This window comes from Hyperolius riggenbachi, chromosome 5 (assembly GCF_040937935.1).
Source record: "Hyperolius riggenbachi isolate aHypRig1 chromosome 5, aHypRig1.pri, whole genome shotgun sequence".
NCBI lineage: Eukaryota > Metazoa > Chordata > Amphibia > Anura > Hyperoliidae > Hyperolius > Hyperolius riggenbachi.
In genome coordinates this window covers 329,990,844-330,012,404 of record NC_090650.1, presented here as the reverse complement: position 1 = coordinate 330,012,404, position 21,561 = coordinate 329,990,844, and the positions used below count along the sequence as shown (strand labels likewise).

Sequence of the window (21,561 nt, the reverse complement as noted above, 5' to 3'; positions counted from 1 at the left end):
GGTGGCCACACACCATACAATTTTTTTAAAAAAATATGTTTTCAATGCAGGGATTGCAATCAATTTTTCTGATTGTGACATTTCAAAAATCTGACCAATGTTCCACACACATTAAATTTTTCCCCAATTATGAAAAAAAATGAATGAAAACTCAGAAAAAATTACTTGGTTCTGTGCATCAAGTAATTGTTAATCTACCCTACGCCATTCAATTTTCATAAACCATGATCAAAAAAATCCAACACTCCCGATCTCCTTTTATTGAATAAAAACTGGAAGCTTTGTCAGATTTCTCGAATGAATAGGAAAAAAAGCTTTACATTTTTTGGGACATCCGATTGTTTTTATTGAATTGGTGTTAAAATCTATTATTTTATAGTATGGTGTGTGACCACCTTAACCACTTCACACCAAAGCAGTTTTTACCCTAACGGAAGAGCGATTTTCACCTTTCAGTGCTCATCCCTTTCATTTGCCAATAGCTTAATCACTACTAATCACAATTAAATGATTTATATCTTGTTTTTTTCACCACCACTTAGGCTTTTGGGGGTTTATATTGGTTTTCAGTAATTACTTTATTTTCTATGCATTTTAAAGGGAAAACAAGGAAAAAAATGAAAAAATACACTATTTCTCCAATTTCATCCCCTATAGTTTTAATATAAACACTGCTACTGTACATAAAACCCACACCGTTTTTCTGCCTATTTGTCCTGGTTATCACAAGGATTTCCTTATTTCCCTAGTACAAAGTACGGTGACAATATATTATTTGGAAATAAAGGTGTATTTTTTTTTCTGTAGTGTTTTGTTTTTTTTCACTAATCTCACGTGCACGTGCTCGGGAATGCAGGAGCGTGCACGTGCGAGATCGTGCATGCGCGCAGCAGCACTGTTTGACTTATAAAAACGTCTCGGAGCCGTTAAGAGGCTCTAGCGGGACGTTTTTATAAGTCTGCTTGTCATTAAGTGGTTAAGGCTAGTTCTCCATCAGGTCCGTGTATGTTAAGGAGACCTGTGATTAGCTGATAGGTACAAACAGCCTGTGATTGGTTAGACTTGCATGTGGTGTAAAATAAAGACGTCTTGACTCTGCTTTGTATCAGACTGTCACAACTTGAGACAGGAGCTGCACTATGCTCCGAAATGTCTTATATGCAGTCTAGTGATGAACTATAAATAGAGCATTAATACTACTGATGGTGCCATCTTCTTTTGTCTGAAAAAACATTTAAAGTTTTTGACTTCAAGCACACTATTATGTTTAAGAGAATTTAGAAAAAACCTGATTTTCAGGAATCTCTCTGTAGCAGCAAGCTGTTGCTGTGTAATGTGCTCTATCTGGAGCGGTCTCCCTGCTCATTAGTGCTGTCTACTGTAAAACAGTATTGTGGGTAATTACCAAATTCCGTGGTTAACGACTGTCCTTTTATTTGGAAGCACAGCTCAGTGTTTTCAAGGCTTGGCCCAGAAGATGTTCCAGTTTTTCTGTTTTGATTGACTGCATAATGTGATCTTTCCTGTTATATTTTTTTTAAAACCAAATTTTCCTGTCACTTTTGGAGGCTCTTCCTAACACGGTAACAATAAACAATTAGATGCAGCAGCACAGATTGCTACAACTATAGCTCTGCAGAAGACTCTCCTGGTCACATGATGGATTCTGTTACATACAGAACACACAAGTAGCTATGGATTCCTTTTGTGACATCTTTGATATGAGATTTTAGCTTCCTAGTTTACGGTTTGCCTCTTCCACAATTTATATTTGAGGTCTCTAAAAATGACAATTAGACATGGTCAGTAATGGGCTAATAATTTCATCTCGCATGCAAATTTAATGCAGCTTGGATGTGGCTTAAAAGCATATTTGGTCACTGGCTGCAAGTACCATAAATTAATTTCAAATGTTCCCATTAGAATCTTGTATGTGTCATTCATTTAATGTCATTTTTTTCCAAGAGCTGGTAATTAGCTATATTTCACTTTAAAGGCATGGAAAACCTTTAAAGTAGATGGGTGTAACCTATTGTACATTGCATATTGTTTCCATGAAATTGACACACTGATGGCAGAAAAGTGTGAAAGGTCTCTTGTATAATAATAATAAAAGTAAAGATAAGAATAATAATAGGCCTTCTAATGGAGCCTCGTGTACCCTTATTGATCACTTATATGTGACGCATTAAGAATAATGCACAGTATAAATCACATGACCGTGTTCAGTGCCAGGTTTTGTACTTTACATGTTTTAAAGAGGAACGTTAACCAAGGATTGAGCTTCATCCCAATCAGTAGCTGATGCCCCCTTTCTCATGTGAAATCTTTATTTTCTCGAATAGATCATCAGGGGGTTTGTATGGCTGATATTGTGGAGAAACCCCTCCCATAGTCTGATGTAATGACCATGGTCCTCTTTTTTAAGCGGATCCTAGATGAAAAACAAACTATAACAAGTAACTTGTCTATATATCTTATCTAACGTTTAGATAGTTTACACAGCTAATCTAGCTGCGACAGCTTCAAAAGTTTGATTATTTATTCCAGTGATACGTACAATGAGAGCGTTCCATGTTCTGTTTGTCACAGGCTGAGGGCTGGAGATGCTATCAGCTTGTCTGTGTGTAAATTCAGTCCCATCTCCTCCTCCCTCCTCCCCTCTGCCTCTGAAATCACTGGCTGGTAACTTCCTCCTCCTGCCCAGACTGAGCTCCCATAAGCCCTTGCTACAGTGCCAAGGCACAAAAGGAGCTGTGGATGAGGCTTGTTTAGTTTATAGGGAATTAGAGTAGTAAAATAAAACAAAAAAAGTATTTGGCTTGAGGAATGCCCTATAAGCTATATGAAAGGAACACAATTATGCAATGAGTAAAAGTTTATCTCGGATCCACTTTAAAAGCAAAAGTGAATAGAGAATGATCTACTTGGGTGACGGTCTCCATTTGAACATAAGCTGGTTAATCCTATCCAAAATTTAGTATAGTCTAACTGTAAGTTACAAGCATAATTTTAGTAAGAATATTTCCCAGTAGTAAAGTATCGTCAATAATTGTAGAAATGGATAAACCGAAGAAGTTAGATGATGGGAAATAAGGCAATTGGGAGATTAGCAACATAGAAAATTGGTGGGTTATAGGAGTGGGGGGATAACCAACCAGGCTCAGTAAAACAGAGGCAATATGAAACCTCTCTCATGAACTTGGATTGTTTGATGTTGGGAGTCTATGCTGGGTGTTAGAAAAGGTAAAATCAAGTAAGCCACAATGTAGGTCATAAGAGGAAAATATACTGTATGCCTTGAAATATGAGGAAATAAAACTTAAAGCATAATTCAAACCTGGGAAAGTTAAGGGAGTTGATGAATAAATGTTTACAATCCCCAACTGAAGGAAAATATCCAATATTGCCCATTTTATGCCTTAACAGGCAAAACTGTGTAGTTTTGCCCATTAAGGCATACAAGTCCATTGACTTTCATATTACCATTACAGTGCAGTTACTCCTTGCTTTGCACTGCGTTTAAATCAGGGCCGTGGAGTCGGATACATTTTTGGGTACCTGGAGTCGGTTGTGAAAATATACTGACTCTTAACGCCTAATACACTTAAACTGTAATTAATTAAACAAAACAAAACAAAAATAAAGATAAAGGTTTTATTTCTAAATGTTCTAATCTCAAATAACTTAATATAAGTGAAGGATTATTAGCAGGGTTTAGTCCACAAAAACTAAAAACTGTACTAAACTAATAAAAAACAGTTAATTGTGCTGCTGCAATAAAAACAAATCACCAAACCAGGTACACATATTGGATATTAATACACACATTATACACATTTGGGGTTGGTGTCCACAGATGTAGTTATACAGTAGTCCTGCATTTTACGTATAGGTTTCCCATGCATAGCTGTTGTGAATCCACTGAGAATGCTGTGCATATTGAACGCAGAGGTGATGTCATATCACCTCTAAACCTGGTTCAGATCCTGTGTGATGTATGTGTAATAGAGGAGGAATCCCCTAATTTCCCAGCAGAGTAACTGCACATCACACTTAGATATACCCACAGACTGTCATGGGCCTGGGTCAGGGTGTTGTTCTACAGACAGTGTCAGTACATACAGAAGTCCTGATGGAACCAGCCCTTCCCAACCACCATCCTTACCATCCTCATTACCCTCAGCACTTTGGAAAAGATGGATATGCACTCTTTATTTTTTGCTGACTGGGGCAGTGCTGCTGCATAACCCACCATGGTTCACTGTTGGAGTGTGGAGCACTACACCCCATTCAGCACAAGATACATTTGGTGTGACGTGGTGAAAGAGAAGGGTGTACTGCCTGGGCTTCCCTATCTACTGGCACAGCCACCTCCAGCCTTACCTGCTCTGCCTTCCCTCACTCACTTTTACCATTCCCTATTTCCCACATTCACTTTTACCGTTACCTCTTCCCCACACTCACTTTTACCCTTCAATACACTTTTAATTTTCCATTCACACTAACTTCATCAGCTGCTCACCTCATCTCCGTACAGAGATGCAACTCTGTGGCTGGCAAGAGACCAGAGCATCCCAGTCCTCCTCACTGCTGCCACCCGCTGTCCGTACAGACAGAAAGCATGCTATTTTGCCAATTACTCCGGCTTTAGAGGCCTAGACCCCTTCAATTCCAAACCCCATTGCTTCACGAATGTATGTGTAAAGTTATTAGGAGTATTTTTTTAAGACACCATACAGTTTAGAAACCAACCATTGTCCCCCTAGAATATGTAGCTAGAAGGAAGTTGTTATATGAATGTGCTAAAAAAAGGTTACATTTTCACTCGGTTATCCTATATCCAGAAATTATGAACCCGATCGTTCCTCAGTCCTCTTCCCATTTTAACCACTTAAGGACCGGCATACTGACCAGCACAGATCAGGTAATAGGGCGATCAGACTCCCTTCCTCCCCCCCCCCCCCCCCTTTCCCTACTGGGGGGGGGGGTCTGATCGCCGCCGGCTATCTGGGCAGCGGGAGGGGGGCTCCTCTAAAACCCCCTCCGCAGCGCTATTCCCCTTCCCTCCCTCTCCTCCTCTCTATGGGCGGGACAGGATGGTGGTCCATCCTGTACCACCTCTGATCAGACTGCGGTGATCCCCGGCCAATCAGAGGACGAGGATCACTGATCTCCTTTACGGCGCTGCTGTGACAGCAGCGCCGTACGCTGTAAACACCGGGGATTTCTTCCCCGGGTGTTTACATTTCGCCTGCGAGCCGCGATCGGAGGCTCGCAGGCTGTTCACGGAGACTCCCTCTGTGCACCACTGCGACCAGCTGCCGTTGGCTGGTCATTAAGGGGTTTTCTTATCTCCTTAAAGTGTTTTTATTTGACTCCATATTAATTTGGAACGTGTTAAAATGCAGGTTACTAACGAATACTGCTTTTTAATGCAGGTGGACCTGTAGATGTTAACATGAGCGAGTTCTCGTTAGAGGAAGTTCACCAGATGTTTGCTGATATGGGTATTGGACCAGGAGGACACTGGAAACCTACAGACTGCACTCCACGATGGAAGGTGAGTGGATACGTTTCCAACTTTATCAAAAATCAAGGAAAGGAAACTGTACAAGGTATAAATATCTTTATTGAATCTGTGTTTTTCCAGCCCAACCATAAGTTTTCCTTGAGTTAAAGTGTACCCTTGCTGTCTCCCCGGGCATTCCGATCCATAAAAAAAAAATGTTTTTATAAAATGTAGTGTAGCAAACCAATATGTTCAGTAAATTCCTCTAATTTTCTTTCCTGCTACACTTGTGTAGCTGCTTTGCTATTATTCCAGTCTGTGTGAGTAGTCTTGGCCATAATTGATGTTCTTATGTGTTTCTTTGTTTGCCTGTGTTGTAGGGCAACAATGTTAGCAGCTAGGAAGCAGTCTCCAGGATGCACACAGCATGTTTAAAGCTAAACTCCAGCCAAACACAGAAACATATAAAGCAGTTCTGTATTCATTTAGAAATTGTTGAATGTATTTTTAAACCAGGTCTGAAGGTTTTTCTCATCATAAGGCTGCAGTGAGGCTCAGAAGAGCAGTCGGTGCTGCTGAGGTATTAAGGACAGTGATAATCAGTGGCGTAACAATAGGGGCTGCAGCCCCTGCACCGCTCAGGGCCATTTTGGGAGGCATGAGAGGATAGCATTGGCCCCCACATCGGCAGGGAGGGGGGCCACTCCCCCTCCCTCTCCTCGGGCTCTCCCCTCAGCGCGCTTCCCCCCCCCCCATCCTTTTCCATTGCAGAGGTCCGATCTCTAAGTGCCACACATTATTTCCTAGAGATCGGACCTCCGCGGTGGAACACAGAGGTATGCCTGTGTTCCTGCCGACGCTGCTGCCACCTTTTTAATGCAGGAGGGGAGCGCGCTGAGGGGAGAGCCCAAGGTGAGAGAGGGCGGAGTGGTCCCCATACCATGGTCCTGTTTCGGTGTCTGTGAACCCTGTTGCATTGAGGGAATTAACTGCTTTTTCCAACTGCCAAGCAAGCAATATCTCCCTCTGTCCTAAAACTCTCAGTAACGAACATTCCTTACAGATCACCTGGCAGGGCTAAAAATTTTAACACCAGTGATTAAGTTTTAGAATTTAAATCAGGGAGAGGAAAGATTTCTGCAAACACTGACTAAATAATCTATACATGAATATTGTAAATAAATGCTATTTCATTCATTATTTTCAGTACAGTTCCTTTTTAAAGTGAACCTTAACTGAATGCTGGAAAAAAAACATTTCACATACCTGGGGCTTCCCCCAGCCCCCTGCATACGTCTTGTGCACGCACCGCCTCTCACTGATCATCCGGTCCCCCGCCGTGGCTCCGTTTGGGCAGTGAAGCTGTGCGGCCCTGGCCGTAGTACGCACACTGTGACTGCACAGGACGGCTACAGGGACAGGAGCGCAATCGGGGAAGCGCGTGGCCAGAGACACGCAGACGCACTGGCTCTGCAACTGGCCAGTCAACAAAAATGGAGGCACAATGAAAGGACACAGAGGCTGTTCATTGTATGTTACGGCCAGAACCCATAGTGTGGCCACTTCTAGTTCTGGCCGGCCACTTCGGGTTCTGGCCGGCCAATGTGCGAAGTGGCCGCAGCGCCGCGGCCAATGTTAGAAATGTAATGTTTACGCCGTCTCGCTGCGGCCAAATTTATTACAACTTGCTTAATTTAATAAAATATAGCCGGCGGCAATATAATAGATGAAGCTGACGCCTTTCGCACTGCCTCTCTCCTCTTCCCCTCTCCTCTTCCCCCCCCCCCCCCCCCACTCTCTCTCCTCTCCCCGCCTCCCATACAATATACGTAGCAGCCGGGGACATGCAGCCGGAGAGTCGTTCGTTGCAGCAGAGCGGGGAGGCTGCAGACATTGCTTCTGCCAGCACCCGCTCTGCAGGAACGGCAGGATTCCCCTGCCGCGACGAACGACTCTCGGGACACGCGTGTCCCCGCCGTCTGCTACTTATTGTATGGGAGGCGGGGAGAGGAGAGAGGCGGGGGGGAGGGGGAGATCGGGGAGAGGAGAGAGGCAGTGCGAAAGCCGGCGGCTTCATCTATTACATTGCCGCCGGCTATATTTCATTAAATTAAGCAACTTGTCATCAATTTGGCCGCAGCGAGACGGCGTAACATTCCATTTCTAACATTGGCCGCTGCGCTGCGGCCACTTCGCACATTGGCCGGCCAGAACTAGAAGTGGCCAAACTTCGGGTTCTGGCCGTAACATATACAAAACTTCCCTCTGTGTCCTAATATGATTTGTCAAACCCACCTCGAATTCTCTTTAAGGTTTACTTTAATCATGATAATAAAGATTCATGAATCTGTATTATCCTTCTGCAGTCTTGGTACAGTAGCACTGAGATGAGTGACCCAGGAGAATTGACAACTTTTCTATTTAGCAGGAAAACACTGGACGATAGAAATGTGAGAGCTGCTATGCCTTATGGCTTTTTTACATGTTTCTAGTCCGCTGGCTGTCTTGCCCATTTTTATGGCTTCACTCACCATGTTTCCATGAAACCTGGAAATTCTGATCTGTTTACTTGTTGAAGGTGGATGACTCGCTGAGTATGGAATTCATAGTCACAGGATAAAATGCATGCAGAAGAAAAATGTTCACACATACACATTTCCAGAGTCCTAAGCCATTGACGTATTTTATAGAAATTTGTTATTGTTTCTCATTGATCTGTTCAGTGAGGCTAATAATATAGTTATATAGAGACCTGTTCGTATGTGATCTGCTTTGCTGTAATCATAACTGATGTAATCACATGGGTTTTATTAAATATGAGGCCCAGTTTTGCCTTGTGGTTTCTGCTGCTTTACTTCCTGGAATTTCCTCCTGTCCCCTTACTGTAACTGGCAGGTTGACTTTAGTATGTTGTGTATCCAGTTTCCTCCACCCGTCCTTCTGTCAGTCGCTCTGCAGTCTGCTTAGACTTGTGCATGGCAAGCTGAAGGCAAATACCTGAAATGCTGCACAGTGATTAATAAGCTAGCTTCCTGTAAATGTCTCTGATGCCAGAGGGGGGAGATGACGAAACTGGTCAGACTACTTGGCATAATGGCCGCTTACATTATCCATTCTTCATTTTTCTTTGCAAACACAGTTATGGTTAGTCTGTCAGTTCAAGAAATATTAACCATTTCAGCCCGCAGGGATTTTTCACCTTATGCATCAGAGCAATTTTCACCTTCCATTCATTCACTAATAACCTTATCACTACTTATCACAATTTATTGATCTAGATCTTGTTTTTTCCGCCACTAATTAGGCTTTCTTTGGATGGTACGTTTTGCTAAGAATTATTTTTTTATAAATGCATTTTAACAGGAATATTAACCTCCCTGGCGGTCTATTAACACCGCCAGGGGCAGCGCAGCGCATTCAATTTTTTTTTTTTTTTAAATCATGTAGCTAGCCTAGCACCAGCTTTGACTTAAAGCGAAACTGAAGTATGCCTAAAACAGAGTTTCACTTATCTGGGGCTTCTGCCAGCCCTCTGCAGCCGCCCTGTGCCCACGCCGTTTTAAAATGATCCTCCATTCCCCGCCGCGGCTCACTTTTACTTCACGCAGTGGGTGTCCACTGCGCGTCCTCGTTCACGCTCAGAGATTTTCTAGTACTGCAACTGTGCAGGACGCTCCTGGCTACGCGTACGAGGATACACGTGGACGTCTACTTAGAAGTCGGCTTCCACTGCATGAGCCACAGCAGGGGAACGTAGGATCGTTTTGAAACGGTGTGGGCACAGGTCAGCTGCATGGGGCTGGCAGAAACCCCAAGTAAGTTAAACTCTGGGGCTTCTGCTTGCCCCCCCTGCAGCCTCCGGAGGGATAGGTAGAGGGCGCATTTCTCTTGTGTAGACTGGCCACGACTGTCTGAAGTTACGGGATCCAGTACCAAAGAGGGAGAAGACTGAGGATGGCGGCGTGGGAGCAATTCGGGCGCATAGGGCTGGAGGAAGCCCCAGGTATGTATAAAACTTTGTTAGACTCGTCTTTGGTTTCCTTTAAGGTACACAACCGTTTACAAAATTTCTGTATAGGACATTTATATCTTTGTAGTGATGACCATCATGTCCTGCCAATACAGCCAGAAAGTGAGATAAGTGGAGCAGGTTTTAGTCACTTTTCCCTGCTGATCTGCTTTACATATCATATTTCCTGAGGGCAACGTCTGTCTAGAAAGGCTTTCATGTTTTCTCAGAGGGAAATATGTTTAGTTCAGCCATGTCCTCATACCTTTGGTCTCTAATGCTCCTGGCTAACATAGTGTTCTTGCTCTAAATGCTTTACATTTTCAGAATATGATCTAGTGGCTGAATAGTGTAATGTCTCTGTCTTAAGAGATCAACAAGTAACTATTCAGTCAGGAGTCATTGTGCAAGACTTCCTAACACTGCAGGGTGGGCTGCTGAGTGTGCCCTTAGTGGCTGCAGCTCTTAACTACTTTGAGTCTGACAGGAGAACAGCACTGTACACACGTTGACACTAGTATTATTATTATTCTTTTCCTTGAGTCACTGCCCAAATCTGTACTGCTTGTCCATGTTGCTTGTGCAAGGTGTGACCATACTAGCGCTTTTCCCAAGGGCAGCTATGACGAGAGCTAACATTTTAGAAGCTGCAGGTTTGCATTGCACCCTGGTCTAAAACATAAAAAAAAAATTGTAGAAGTACAATATTATAACAAAATACTATATCTGTAAATAGGCTTTATTAGTAATGTACTAGAGTTCCTAGTGGCACCTGGTGGTCTACTTATGAACTGTATTTTCTATATGTGAACTGGAGCCACCGTGTTTTTGTAGCCTTAAACTGCAGAAAGCGGAAGCATTTCATCTTTTTCCTGCTGGCTTGTGAACTCCTGGAGTCTTCAGACATTCACACACAGAGACTGCTGACACTACGTGATCTGTGAACCAGGAAATCTGGCCTGTCTTCATGGAGGCGTTAAATCTGCAGTCAGCTATATGTATTGGCTAAGAAGTCAGTGGGATGATTTTGTGTGAAGCCAGTCAATGCAGAGTTATTGCTGAGCAAAGTCCCAAGTATAGGCTGTATTGTGCTGAGATAAGAAGAAAAAAATACCTGAGTATTTCACTGAAGGCAGAACAAGATCAACACCTTCTAATTCCATTATCTAGATCAAGTACGCAGGTTAAGTGGTTTGGCACTCCTGATCGACTTGTGAGTGACTAGATTGTCAGAGGATCAGCATTACAGGTTGGCAGCTGATATTTTCAGGACATCAGAAATAGTAGCATTCCTTTTGCTCTCATAACAAATATACTTTAATGAGAAACCATAACCAAGGATTACACTTCATCCCAATCAGTAGTGGATATCCCCTTTCTCATGAGGAATCTTTTCCTTTTCTTAAAGGGAAGGTCCAAGCAAAAAAAAAAAATGAGTTTCACTTACCTGGGGCTTCTACCAGCCCCATGCAGCCATCCTGTGCCCTCGTAGTCACTCACTGCTGCTCCAGTCCCCCGCTGGCAGCTTTCTGACCTCGGAGGTCAGGGCCGAATTGCGTACATTTTTACACATTCCCGCTAGTGCAGGAACATTAACGCATACATTTTTACGCGTTAGTGGTGCAACGCGTACATTTTTGTTCCTGCACTAGCTGGAATGCGTAAAAATGTATGCAATGTGGCCCTGACCTCCGAGGTCAGAAAGCTGCCAGCGGGGGACTGGAGCAGCAGTGAGTGACTACAAGGGCACAGGATGGCTACATGGGGCTGGTAGAAGCCCCAGGTAAGTTAAACTCATTTAACTTGGACCTTCCCTTTAAATGAAGCATCAGGGGGCTCTGTCTGGCTGATATTGTGGTGAAACCCCTCCCATAGTGTGATGTCCGCACCGTGGTCCTAACCTCACACTGTGGGAGCCTTGTTGCATTGTGGGAAATGACAGCTGTTTCCAACTGCCAAAACTGCAGCGTCTCTTTCCACAGAGATCACCTGCCAGCAGTAAAAATGTCACTATATGATAAATGTCAGAATGTACTTCAGGGAGTGGAAAGATTTTACAATGAGCAAACATTGACTAAATAATTTATAAATAATTATTGTAAAAATCAAGCACTTTTTTTCATTATGTTATTTTCACTGGAGTTCCTCTTTTTAAACTTGTGCATTTAAAGGAGTTGCCCACTTTAAAGCAGCAGGTTCAGCCATACTATGCCTGTAAAAAAAACTCCCACATATATAAGTAGATACTTGTTCTACTTATATAACAGGTGTATTGTACTGCCCACGTTTTGATTTTAGTGAATTTTATGTAGTAAATAAAGAGAATTCTGTTCCTGACACCTTGATTCCATCTGACCGAAGCCAATCCTGATGTAATTTCCTCCCTTAAGCTGGCCATACACTGGCCCGATTTGCGCCCGTTTCGACAGCAGATTCGATCACTGGGATCGAATCTGCTGCCAATCGTTCACGCTACACGCCAAATTTCGATCCATTTCGTCCGATCCCGTCGATCGCGCCGTGCGGAAAATAACCGTCGATCGCCCGCGGGTAAAGAGCGCATCGCTAGCGGCGTTCGAGTGCCCGACGACTGATGCAATAGAGCCCGCATACATTACCTGCTCCGCCGGCGCGACTCCAGTCTCCCGGTCACAGCTGCTCTGTCTGCGCTCTGGTCTCCAGGTCCGGCATGCCACACTTCTTCTAACCCGGCAGGCAGTTTAAACAGTAGAGCGCCCTCTACTGTTTAAACTTCCTGCCGGGCTAGAAGAAGTGAGGCATGCCGGACCTGGAGACCAGAGCGCAGATAGAGCAGCGGTGACCGGGGGACTGGTGTCGCGCCGGCGGAGCAGGTAATTGTATGCGGGTGGGGGCAGCAGCACCACCACCACAGATTGTGAACGGTTTCAGACTGAAATCGGTTCACAATCTGTTCGCTGTAAAGGTAGCCATACGATCCCTCTCTGATCAGATTCGATCAGAGAGGGATCTATCTGTTGGTCGAATCTGATGGCAATGAGAGCACAGGCATAGATCTTCTTTCAGCAGCACTGAACTACCCTCAGCCAATCAGTGAAGAGTAGGAATGTGGGATTATGGCAAGGTGATGACAAGCTTCCTTCTCATCAGCAATGTACCAAATAGAGCCAGTCTGACTGAGATAAGATGTATTACAGCTGAAACATTTATGAATAGATTGGAATGCTTGCAACCCAGTGCAGTGGGTAAATGGAATTTGATTTTGTGTCCGACGATCCCTCTTTCAAGATAAAAGGAGTCCCCTTCTTCAGAGTCCTTCATGAAGAAACACCGTCCCACCAGAGCAATTTCTGACCATTTTACAAATGTTAATGTTGCTGTAATTCTACATGTTTGCTTATCTGTCAGAAAACCTATGGACAGGGACAGATGTTACGATTTGCATACATAATGTATTATTCTGTGCATGCCTGGACATTATTATAGTAGGTAGCCAGAGGTGATGAGACATTTAAGAGATGTAAAAGAATTACCAGCTTAATTAAATAATTCATGCAACCTGCTTTCATAATGATGGTATTATTCGGGTTACCTTTGTATTCTAATAATGGGTGCCATTCAGGCCATAGAGAGACTAATGCTCAGTACACACGATACGTTTTTCCGCTCGATTTTCCATCCAATTGTTTTTTACTGCTCAATTCTTTTATCTTCCGCTCGTTTTTCTTATCTTTTTCCATTCACTTCTATGAGAAATCTATCCAAAAATGATCAGGAGTAGTATCAGACATGTCGGATATTATCTATTGAACCCATCTATCGAGCAGAAAAACGTATGGTGTATTCCCAGCATAATTCATTTTGATGTCTGTTCAATCTATGAGCCAGCTTTGTCTACAGCTACAGAAACTCAAGACTTGAGCGCAAGCTGTAATTTTCAAAGTGAAATTTCAACTCTCACTTAAAATTTTCTATAAACCTTAAACCGTGCTGCACAAAGGGTTTGGCAATTTAATATATTTAAAAATTACCTTTTGTATTTTATTTTGGAGCTAATTCTACACACACACAAAAAAAGCAAATTGCACTTAAAGCGGATCCGAGATGAAAAACTAACTATAACAAGTAACTTGTCTATATATCTTATCTAAAGTTTAGATGGTTTACACAGCAAATCTAGCTGCAAACAGCTTTAATGGAATAAGAATATTTTTTCCTGCGTTTTCTTATATACTTTGGTGAGTTATGACTTAAGAATTGGAGGCCTAAAATTCTTGGAAAAAATGTACCGCTTTTGACTCAGAATTCCAGACAGAAATGCACCGCCAGGGAGGTTAAAGCATAATCTGTGACTGTCATGAATAAGAAGTTAGCTGTTTGTACAGACACCAGTGGTATTTCATTATATTCTCATTTTTGCAGGTAGCAATCCTGATTCCATTCCGAAACCGCCATGAACACCTGCCTATTTTCTTCCGGCATCTGATTCCCATGCTGCAGAGGCAGCGCTTGGAGTTCTCCTTCTATGTCATTGAACAGGTAAATGATATCATGCACAATGCTGGATTTCTTCCTTATGCTAGAAACAGACATTTTCCTGCTACATTTTATTTTTATACAATTTCACACTTGATTAGCTGTTTGTAGTGTAAAGTGATTGCCCTCGCTGCAAACAGTTTGTTCTGCTTCTTATATTTACATTGCAGTTTTTCATTTGGAGGCATCCCTGGTGAAGGAATCGGCATGTTTATGTATTGCAAATAAATTTTTATTTTTTTATATTTTTCCCATACTTAAAGAGAACCCAAGGTGGGATTTAATTATGTTAGTGGGGCACAGAGGCTGGTTGTGCACACTAACACCAGCCTCTGTTGCCCCATGGTGTGCCTCCAAGACCCCCCTGCCCGCTGCTATACCCTCCGCAGTGCTAGCGACACACAGCGTGTCGCCAGCACAATGTTTACCTATGCGGTGTCAGTCAGCGCCGCTCCCCCGCCTCCTCCGTAACGGCGCTACCCGCCTGTGTCCCTTCCCTCCCGCTGATTGGAGGGAAGGGACGCGGGCGGGTAGCGCCGATACAGAGGAGGCGGGGGAGCGGCGCTGACTGACACCGCATAGGTAAACATTGTGCTGGCAACACGCTGTGTGTCGCTAGCACTGCGGAGGGTATAGCAGCGGGCAGGGGGGTCTTGGAGGCACACCATGGGGCAACAGAGGCTGGTGTTAGTGTGCACAACCAGCCTCTGTGTCCCAGTAACATAATTAAATCCCACCTCGGGTTCTCTTTAAAGGACTTCCGATGCGAATGTGATTAAAAAGGTTTTACTCACTCGGGGCTTGTTCCAGCCCCTAGCAGCAGTCTCAGTCCCTCGCCGCAGCCCTGGTTGTCCGTGTTGTCCCGCTGGCCGCCAGTAAAGTTTGCGACCCCGTCGCCGGGTCAGCTCTTCTGCGCAGGCATTCGTGTCCGCGCATCCACGTCATTTGGTGCGTACTGCGTGTGCTACTGTACAGGTGCAGTACGTGCAAGATGACGTGGATGCGCGGGCATAAATGCCTGCGTAGAAGAGCCAACGCGCCGGTGGTGTCGCGATCATTACCGACAGTCAGCGGGATAACAGGGAGGGCCAGAGCTGCAGCGAAGGACTGAGACTGCTGCTAGGGGCTGGAACAAGCCCTAGGCGCGTAAAAGCTTTTTAATCATGTTCGCATCTGAAGTCCTTAAAGCAAACCTGACCTGATCGATTAATAGCAGAAACAAAATTTATAAATTGGTTCAAAGCTGTGCAGAACGGTTTGAATAAGGACAGCAACTTTTTATATTGGTATGAAGCTGATATTGTAACTTTCTCAGCCATTCTAGCTGAACTTGTGAACTAAGAATTTACGATACCTCTGGGTCAATCCTAATCCCAGGTCTGTGAGCATGGAGTAAACAAGGATTCTTATCTTAACAACCTCTAACCCCATGTAGATGGTCTGTTTGAATTAAGGCATCTTAATGACATGTATTTATGCTTGAAAAAAAATCTGTTTTCCCTTTTGATGCTGCATGTATAAAGCTGTCTGTACCACCAGTCTGCAAACTAACAGGATATAAGCCCGACAAAGGCTGCAAGGCCGAAAGCTTACTTATTTTTATTCATTTTTAGTTAGCCAATAAATGGTATCATCCTAATCTAAAACTTCTTGCGAAATACGGTAAATACTTGTTTTTATCCTCTTACTCCCAATTTTCTTCTTATAATCAATCCCACACTTTTATTTTCTATTTCAAGCAAATAAATTGGGTTTAATGTTTTTAGTTTCTGAGAGTACAATCCATAAACTATTGTAAATAGTCCCAACCTACAGAAAAGCTGTGCTTTGCATAACTCAATGTTTAACCCTTTCAATAAGAAAAAGTAAAAAATGAACAGTCTAGTTATGCAGGAATGGCATTGTACATGTTTATCTCATCATGTCAGTTCAGGTACCCTTAAAGGGTGAAAGCCAGGTAGTGTAAAATATGCTTCCCAAGAATTGTCTCTGCCGTTCACTATTGAATACATCTTTCTTTATAAAGTGCTGTAACAGATTGTTTAAAATAACATAAAAACGAAAAGTAATATATATTCAGCTCCGATAAAGACTGTTGATCGGTGTGAGTTTAGATCTTTTTCATAGGGTATTTCTACACTTGCTGCTTTTAACTGTGAGGGTAAATTCCCTCAAAGCACAACTCAAGCATTCTGAGGTTTTCGTTTTCTCTCACCCTGTCCTGCACCGTAGCAACAGACCGTGCTGCTAGCCTGTTAAATGCTTATTAAAGAAAAGTGGCAACCTGCGGCCCATTGACTTGCACTGCAGCTTCTAATGCTGGATACACACGATGCGATTTACCGTTCGATTTGCGATTCGTTCGATAGTTTAATCGAATTCAGATAGTCGAACTGATCATAAAACGATCGATCGAATGGGTTTTCCGTCTCCACACGCAAACGATTTTTCTTGCGTTTTTCACTTCTAATCGATCGTTTTATAATCGATTTGTGTTAAAAGAAATTCGTTTTTTTCTGCGATCGACCGGAGGGGAGTGTGCTTTGGGGAGGTGCTGAGGTGATAAGATCAAGATAAAATCGTAAAGTGGGCGTGGTCAAAAACCATTGTAGGAGGATGGGTTGAGCAGCCAGGTGGGACAGCTTCAGTGCTTTCGTTGTCTCAGTGCAGTGTGGATCATTGATGTTCTTTCTGGGCTAATCATGTCTGAAGGAGACCGTCTACGCTGTGCGGTAGCTCTGCTGTGTGTTGCAGAGCACAATAGAGTGGCAAAGCAAAGGAAGGCCAAGAGACAGTGGGCAAAAGGATGGTTGCAAAAGAGAAATCATTTTGACCACATGGCGTTAATCCAGGAGTTGCGTGAAAATAACCCGGAAGATTTCCGCAACTACATGCGAATGACAGACGCAAGCTACAACCATTTGCTGGAGAGACTGCGTTCAAGGATAACAAAGCAGGACACGGTTATGCGGGCGGCCATTACAGCAGAACAACGCTTGTCTGTGACTCTACGATTCCTGGCTACTGGTCGATCCTATGCGGACTTGAAGTTTACCTCAGCCATTTCCCCGCAGGCACTCAGTTGCATCATTCCTGAAACCTGTCAGGCCATTGTGTCAGAGTTGATGGGAGAGTACATGAAGGTATGTGTTATTATGATTTTCATAATTTATCTATGCAGCAAACAAAGTATACCGGTATAGTGTATAGACCAGGGGTAGGGAACCTTTTTGGCCGAGAGAGCCATAAACACGACATATTTTAAAATGAAATTCTGTGAGAGCCATACAATATGTTTAAAACTAAATACAAGGTAATGTGTACATTTTATGCAAAACAAACACTTTTTAAAGTACAATAAGTGTCTGCATTCTTTAATAACGTTGTTATGCAGTTGCTAATGGTTAGCAACTGCATAACATTATTAAAAAGAATTCAGATACTTATTGTTTACCATTAGCACCTGATAAATAAAGTACTTCTTACCCTGAATTAATGGGACTTCTGGAGCTGCATGGTTTTGCTGATGGCTTTGTAGTCCACATGGTGGAGGGCCAGCTGGCCACAAAATGCAATCTCATTGGCAGACGATTTCCCCACAAATGCAATCTCATTGGCAGACAATTTCCCCACAAATGCAATCTCATTGGCAGACAATTTCCCCACAAGTGCAATCTCATTGGCAGACTATTTCCCCACAAGTGCAATCTCATTGGCAGACGTTTTCCCCACAAGTGCAATCTCATTGGCAGACGTTTTCCCCACAAGTGCAATCTCATTGGCAGACGTTTTCCCCACAAGTGCAATCTCATTGGCAGACGTTTTCCCCACAAGTGCAATCTCATTGGCAGACAATTTCCCCACAAATGCAATCTCATTGGCAGACAATTTCCCCACAAGTGCAATCTCATTGGCAGACTATTTCCCCACAAATGCAATCTCATTGGCAGACAATTTCCCTACAAATGCAATCTCATTGGCAGACGATTTCCCCCACAAATGCCTATCCTATCTCATTGGCAGACGATTTCCCCACAAATGAATTTACCAGACTGGAGTGACCTCCTGGACCTGTCCTGGAGTGACTGCGGCGGCGGCGACGGCTGCTGCTGGCTTGTGCGCTCCGGAGCAGTACCTATGGGTGCGGCTGCCTCCGGGTCGCACGTCGTGGGGTCGGCTCCTCCCACCGCCAAGCTGCCTCAGTTCCCGCCGGCTGCGCCGATGTGTCACACGTAACGTGTGACATCACACAGGCAGCGCCAGCATCAGCGCAATTACAAAGACCCGGCATGGAGGAGGGGGGCGGGGCGGCGGCGCAGATTACCGGCATGGAGGAGGGGGGCGGGGCGGCGGCGCAGATTACAGCGGGGCAGATTACTAAACACAGGCTCTCTGGCCGCTCTGTCACCCGTCTTTTAGCGAGCCAGAGAGCCATACGCAGGCATGAAAAGAGCCATATATGGCTCGCGAGCCATAGGTTCCCGACCCCTGGTATAGACTATTGCGTCCTTCCATGATTTAGATGGGAATGTTGATTGGAAAGGTTTATAGCAGACTGTCCCTCTACCATTTAGTCGGTGGACAAGCAGTGTACATTATCAACAAAATGGTGGTGGGACAGTATGCTGCACATACAGCTTGTTCATGCAACAGCAGTGGAAGGTAAACACTTGTTTTGTCCACCTCTATCAGTGTTTATCTTTCACCATCTTGTATACAATGGCCTCCTGTGTGATGTTTAAACAGCTGTATGTGTATTGGACCTTGCTTTGTCCCTATCTGTTGTCCCCCATTGTTCCATTCCACAGAAAACAATGCTGTTTCAATAGTTTCCCCTTCAGTATTTGTTTGCGCTTGGTGAAAAGCTTTTGTTCAAGTTCTTTTTCGGAAATTCAATTTAGTACAAGTACTTAATTAAATTTAAGTAATGTAATAAGTGTGGAGTTCTGTATTGCATCTTTCATCACGTTGTAGGTGCACATTAAAGTTTGTTGATTCAGCTAATATATATTTTTTTATTTTTTTCTATTTCAACAGTTGCCAGAAAGTGCAGCAGAGTGGCAGTTGGTGGCGGAAGACTTCAATACCATGTGGAACTTCCCGAACTGTGGTGGTGCGCTGGACGGAAAACATGTCCGCATCAATCCGCCCCCCAAGAGCGGATCATATTATTATAATTACAAACGGTTTTTCAGTGTGGTGATGATGGCCTTAGTGAATGCCCGTTATGAATTTCTCATGGTTGATGTTGGGAAAAATGGGCGAATCTCAGATGGCGGCGTAATGGAGGAAACTGAGTTTAATAGGCGCCTAAAAAACAACGAACTGAGTTTGCCAACCAACGCAGAAACTGTGGGTAATATGAATTATGTATTTGTTGCGGACGAGGCGTTTGCATTGGGGGAACACCTTGTAAAACCTTACCCACAACGCGGGCTGGATAGGGGAAAAAGGATTTTTAATTATCGCCTCTCCAGAGCCAGACGTGTGGTTGAAAATGCTTTTGGGATTTTGGCCCAACGCTTCAGGATTTTCTTGACCACTATCAATCTTGAACCTAGCAAGGTTCAGGTAATAGTTCTAGCCGCGTGCACACTGCATAATTATCTGCGTCGGCAAACTCCTCACCATTATTGCCCGCCAAATTCAGTAGACCAAGAGGACATCCAAACTGGGACAATTGTGGAGGGGGAGTGGAGATCAGGACCAAACATGTCTGCATGGCAACCGATGGTTGGTCATAACTCTACAACTCTTGCTAAACGGAATAGAGACCAATACATGAACTACTTCTGTTCGACAGGCGCAGTCAGCTGGCAGGACAGGATGGTTATGGGAACACAGTCTACAAATGTGCCACAAACTGTTGCAAGCAGCCAGTGATAGTTTGTAGTGTTTCAACTTTTTTTTTTGATTTTTATTATAAAGTTATCTGTTGAGTGGTATTAGTTATATAAAAAGTGTGACTTTCAGTGTACAAATTCTTTTTTTTTTGGGGGGGGGGGGGGGGGTGCACACTGGTCACCCAGGTGAGTCAAACTGCGTGGCAATGCGGTGGCTTCAGTGCAGCAGTGTTTCCAGGGGTCTTCCATCCGGAAACACTACTGCACTGAAGCCGCCGCACTGCCACACAGCTTCAGTCCAGGGGGCCAAGGTGCGAGGCAGTGAAGGGGCCTCAGTGCAGCTGTGTTTCCCAGGTGCGAGGCAGTGAAAGGGCCTCAGTGCAGCAGTGTTTCCAGGGGTCTTCCATCCGGAAACACTGCTGCACTGAAGCCGCCGCACTGCCACACAGCTTCAGTCCAGGGGGCCAAGGTGCGAGGCAGTGAAGGGGCCTCAGTGCAGCTGTGTTTCCCAGGTGCGAGGCAGTGAAAGGGCCTCAGTGCAGCAGTGTTTCCAGGGGTCTTCCATCCGGAAACACTGCTGCACTGAAGCCGCCGCACTGCCACACAGCTTCAGTCCAGGGGGCCAAGGTGCGAGGCAGTGAAGGGGCCTCAGTGCAGCTGTGTTTCCCAGGTGCGAGGCAGTGAAAGGGCCTCAGTGCAGCAGTGTTTCCAGGGGTCTTCCATCCGGAAACACTGCTGCACTGAAGCCGCCGCACTGCCACACAGCTTCAGTCCAGGGGGCCAAGGTGCGAGGCAGTGAAGGGGCCTCAGTGCAGCTGTGTTTCCCAGGTGCGAGGCAGTGAAAGGGCCTCAGTGCAGCAGTGTTTCCAGGGGTCTTCCATCCGGAAACACTGCTGCACTGAAGCCGCCGCACTGCCACACAGCTTCAGTCCAGGGGGCCAAGGTGCGAGGCAGTGAAGGGGCCTCAGTGCAGCTGTGTTTCCCAGGTGCGAGGCAGTGAAAGGGCCTCAGTGCAGCAGTGTTTCCAGGGGTCTTCCATCCGGAAACACTGCTGCACTGAAGCCGCCGCACTGCCACACAGCTTCAGTCCAGGGGGCCAAGGTGCGAGGCAGTGAAGGGGCCTCAGTGCAGCTGTGTTTCCCAGGTGCGAGGCAGTGAAAGGGCCTCAGTGCAGCAGTGTTTCCAGGGGTCTTCCATCCGGAAACACTGCTGCACTGAAGCCGCCGCACTGCCACACAGCTTCAGTCCAGGGGGCCAAGGTGCGAGGCAGTGAAGGGGCCTCAGTGCAGCTGTGTTTCCCAGGTGCGAGGCAGTGAAAGGGCCTCAGTGCAGCAGTGTTTCCAGGGGTCTTCCATCCGGAAACACTGCTGCACTGAAGCCGCCGCACTGCCACACAGCTTCAGTCCAGGGGGCCAAGGTGCGAGGCAGTGAAGGGGCCTCAGTGCAGCTGTGTTTCCCAGGTGCGAGGCAGTGAAAGGGCCTCAGTGCAGCAGTGTTTCCAGGGGTCTTCCATCCGGAAACACTGCTGCACTGAAGCCGCCGCACTGCCACACAGCTTCAGTCCAGGGGGCCAAGGTGCGAGGCAGTGAAGGGGCCTCAGTGCAGCTGTGTTTCCCAGGTGCGAGGCAGTGAAAGGGCCTCAGTGCAGCAGTGTTTCCAGGGGTCTTCCATCCGGAAACACT

General features: G+C 44.9%; 2 protein-coding genes across 2 annotated transcripts in view; both read left to right on the top strand.

The window, feature by feature from the left end:
• B4GALT6 (beta-1,4-galactosyltransferase 6) overlaps positions 1-21,561 on the top strand; it is a 167,276-nt gene that overhangs the window by 110,504 nt on the left and 35,211 nt on the right. Inside the window, exons 4-5 of the mRNA XM_068237309.1 lie at positions 5,442-5,563; positions 13,923-14,039. Of these exons, the coding sequence (XP_068093410.1) occupies positions 5,442-5,563; positions 13,923-14,039 (239 nt within the window). The remainder of the gene's footprint in view (positions 1-5,441; positions 5,564-13,922; positions 14,040-21,561) is intronic.
• On the top strand, positions 16,739-19,919 carry LOC137518300 (putative nuclease HARBI1). Its single transcript, XM_068235961.1, has 2 exons — positions 16,739-17,179; positions 19,074-19,919. Exons 1-2 carry the CDS (start codon positions 16,739-16,741, stop codon positions 19,917-19,919), a joined length of 1,287 nt encoding a protein of 428 aa, XP_068092062.1.

What these genes read in the sequence shown, in the direction of transcription:
- LOC137518300 (XM_068235961.1), top strand. Translation starts at nt 16,739, where the DNA reads ATGTCTGAAGGAGACCGTCTACGCTGTGCGGTAGCTCTGCTGTGTGTT. An exon ending in TGATGGGAGAGTACATGAAG is followed by an intron (nt 17,180 to 19,073) that starts GTATGTGTTATT and finishes CTATTTCAACAG; the next exon opens with TTGCCAGAAAGTGCAGCAGA.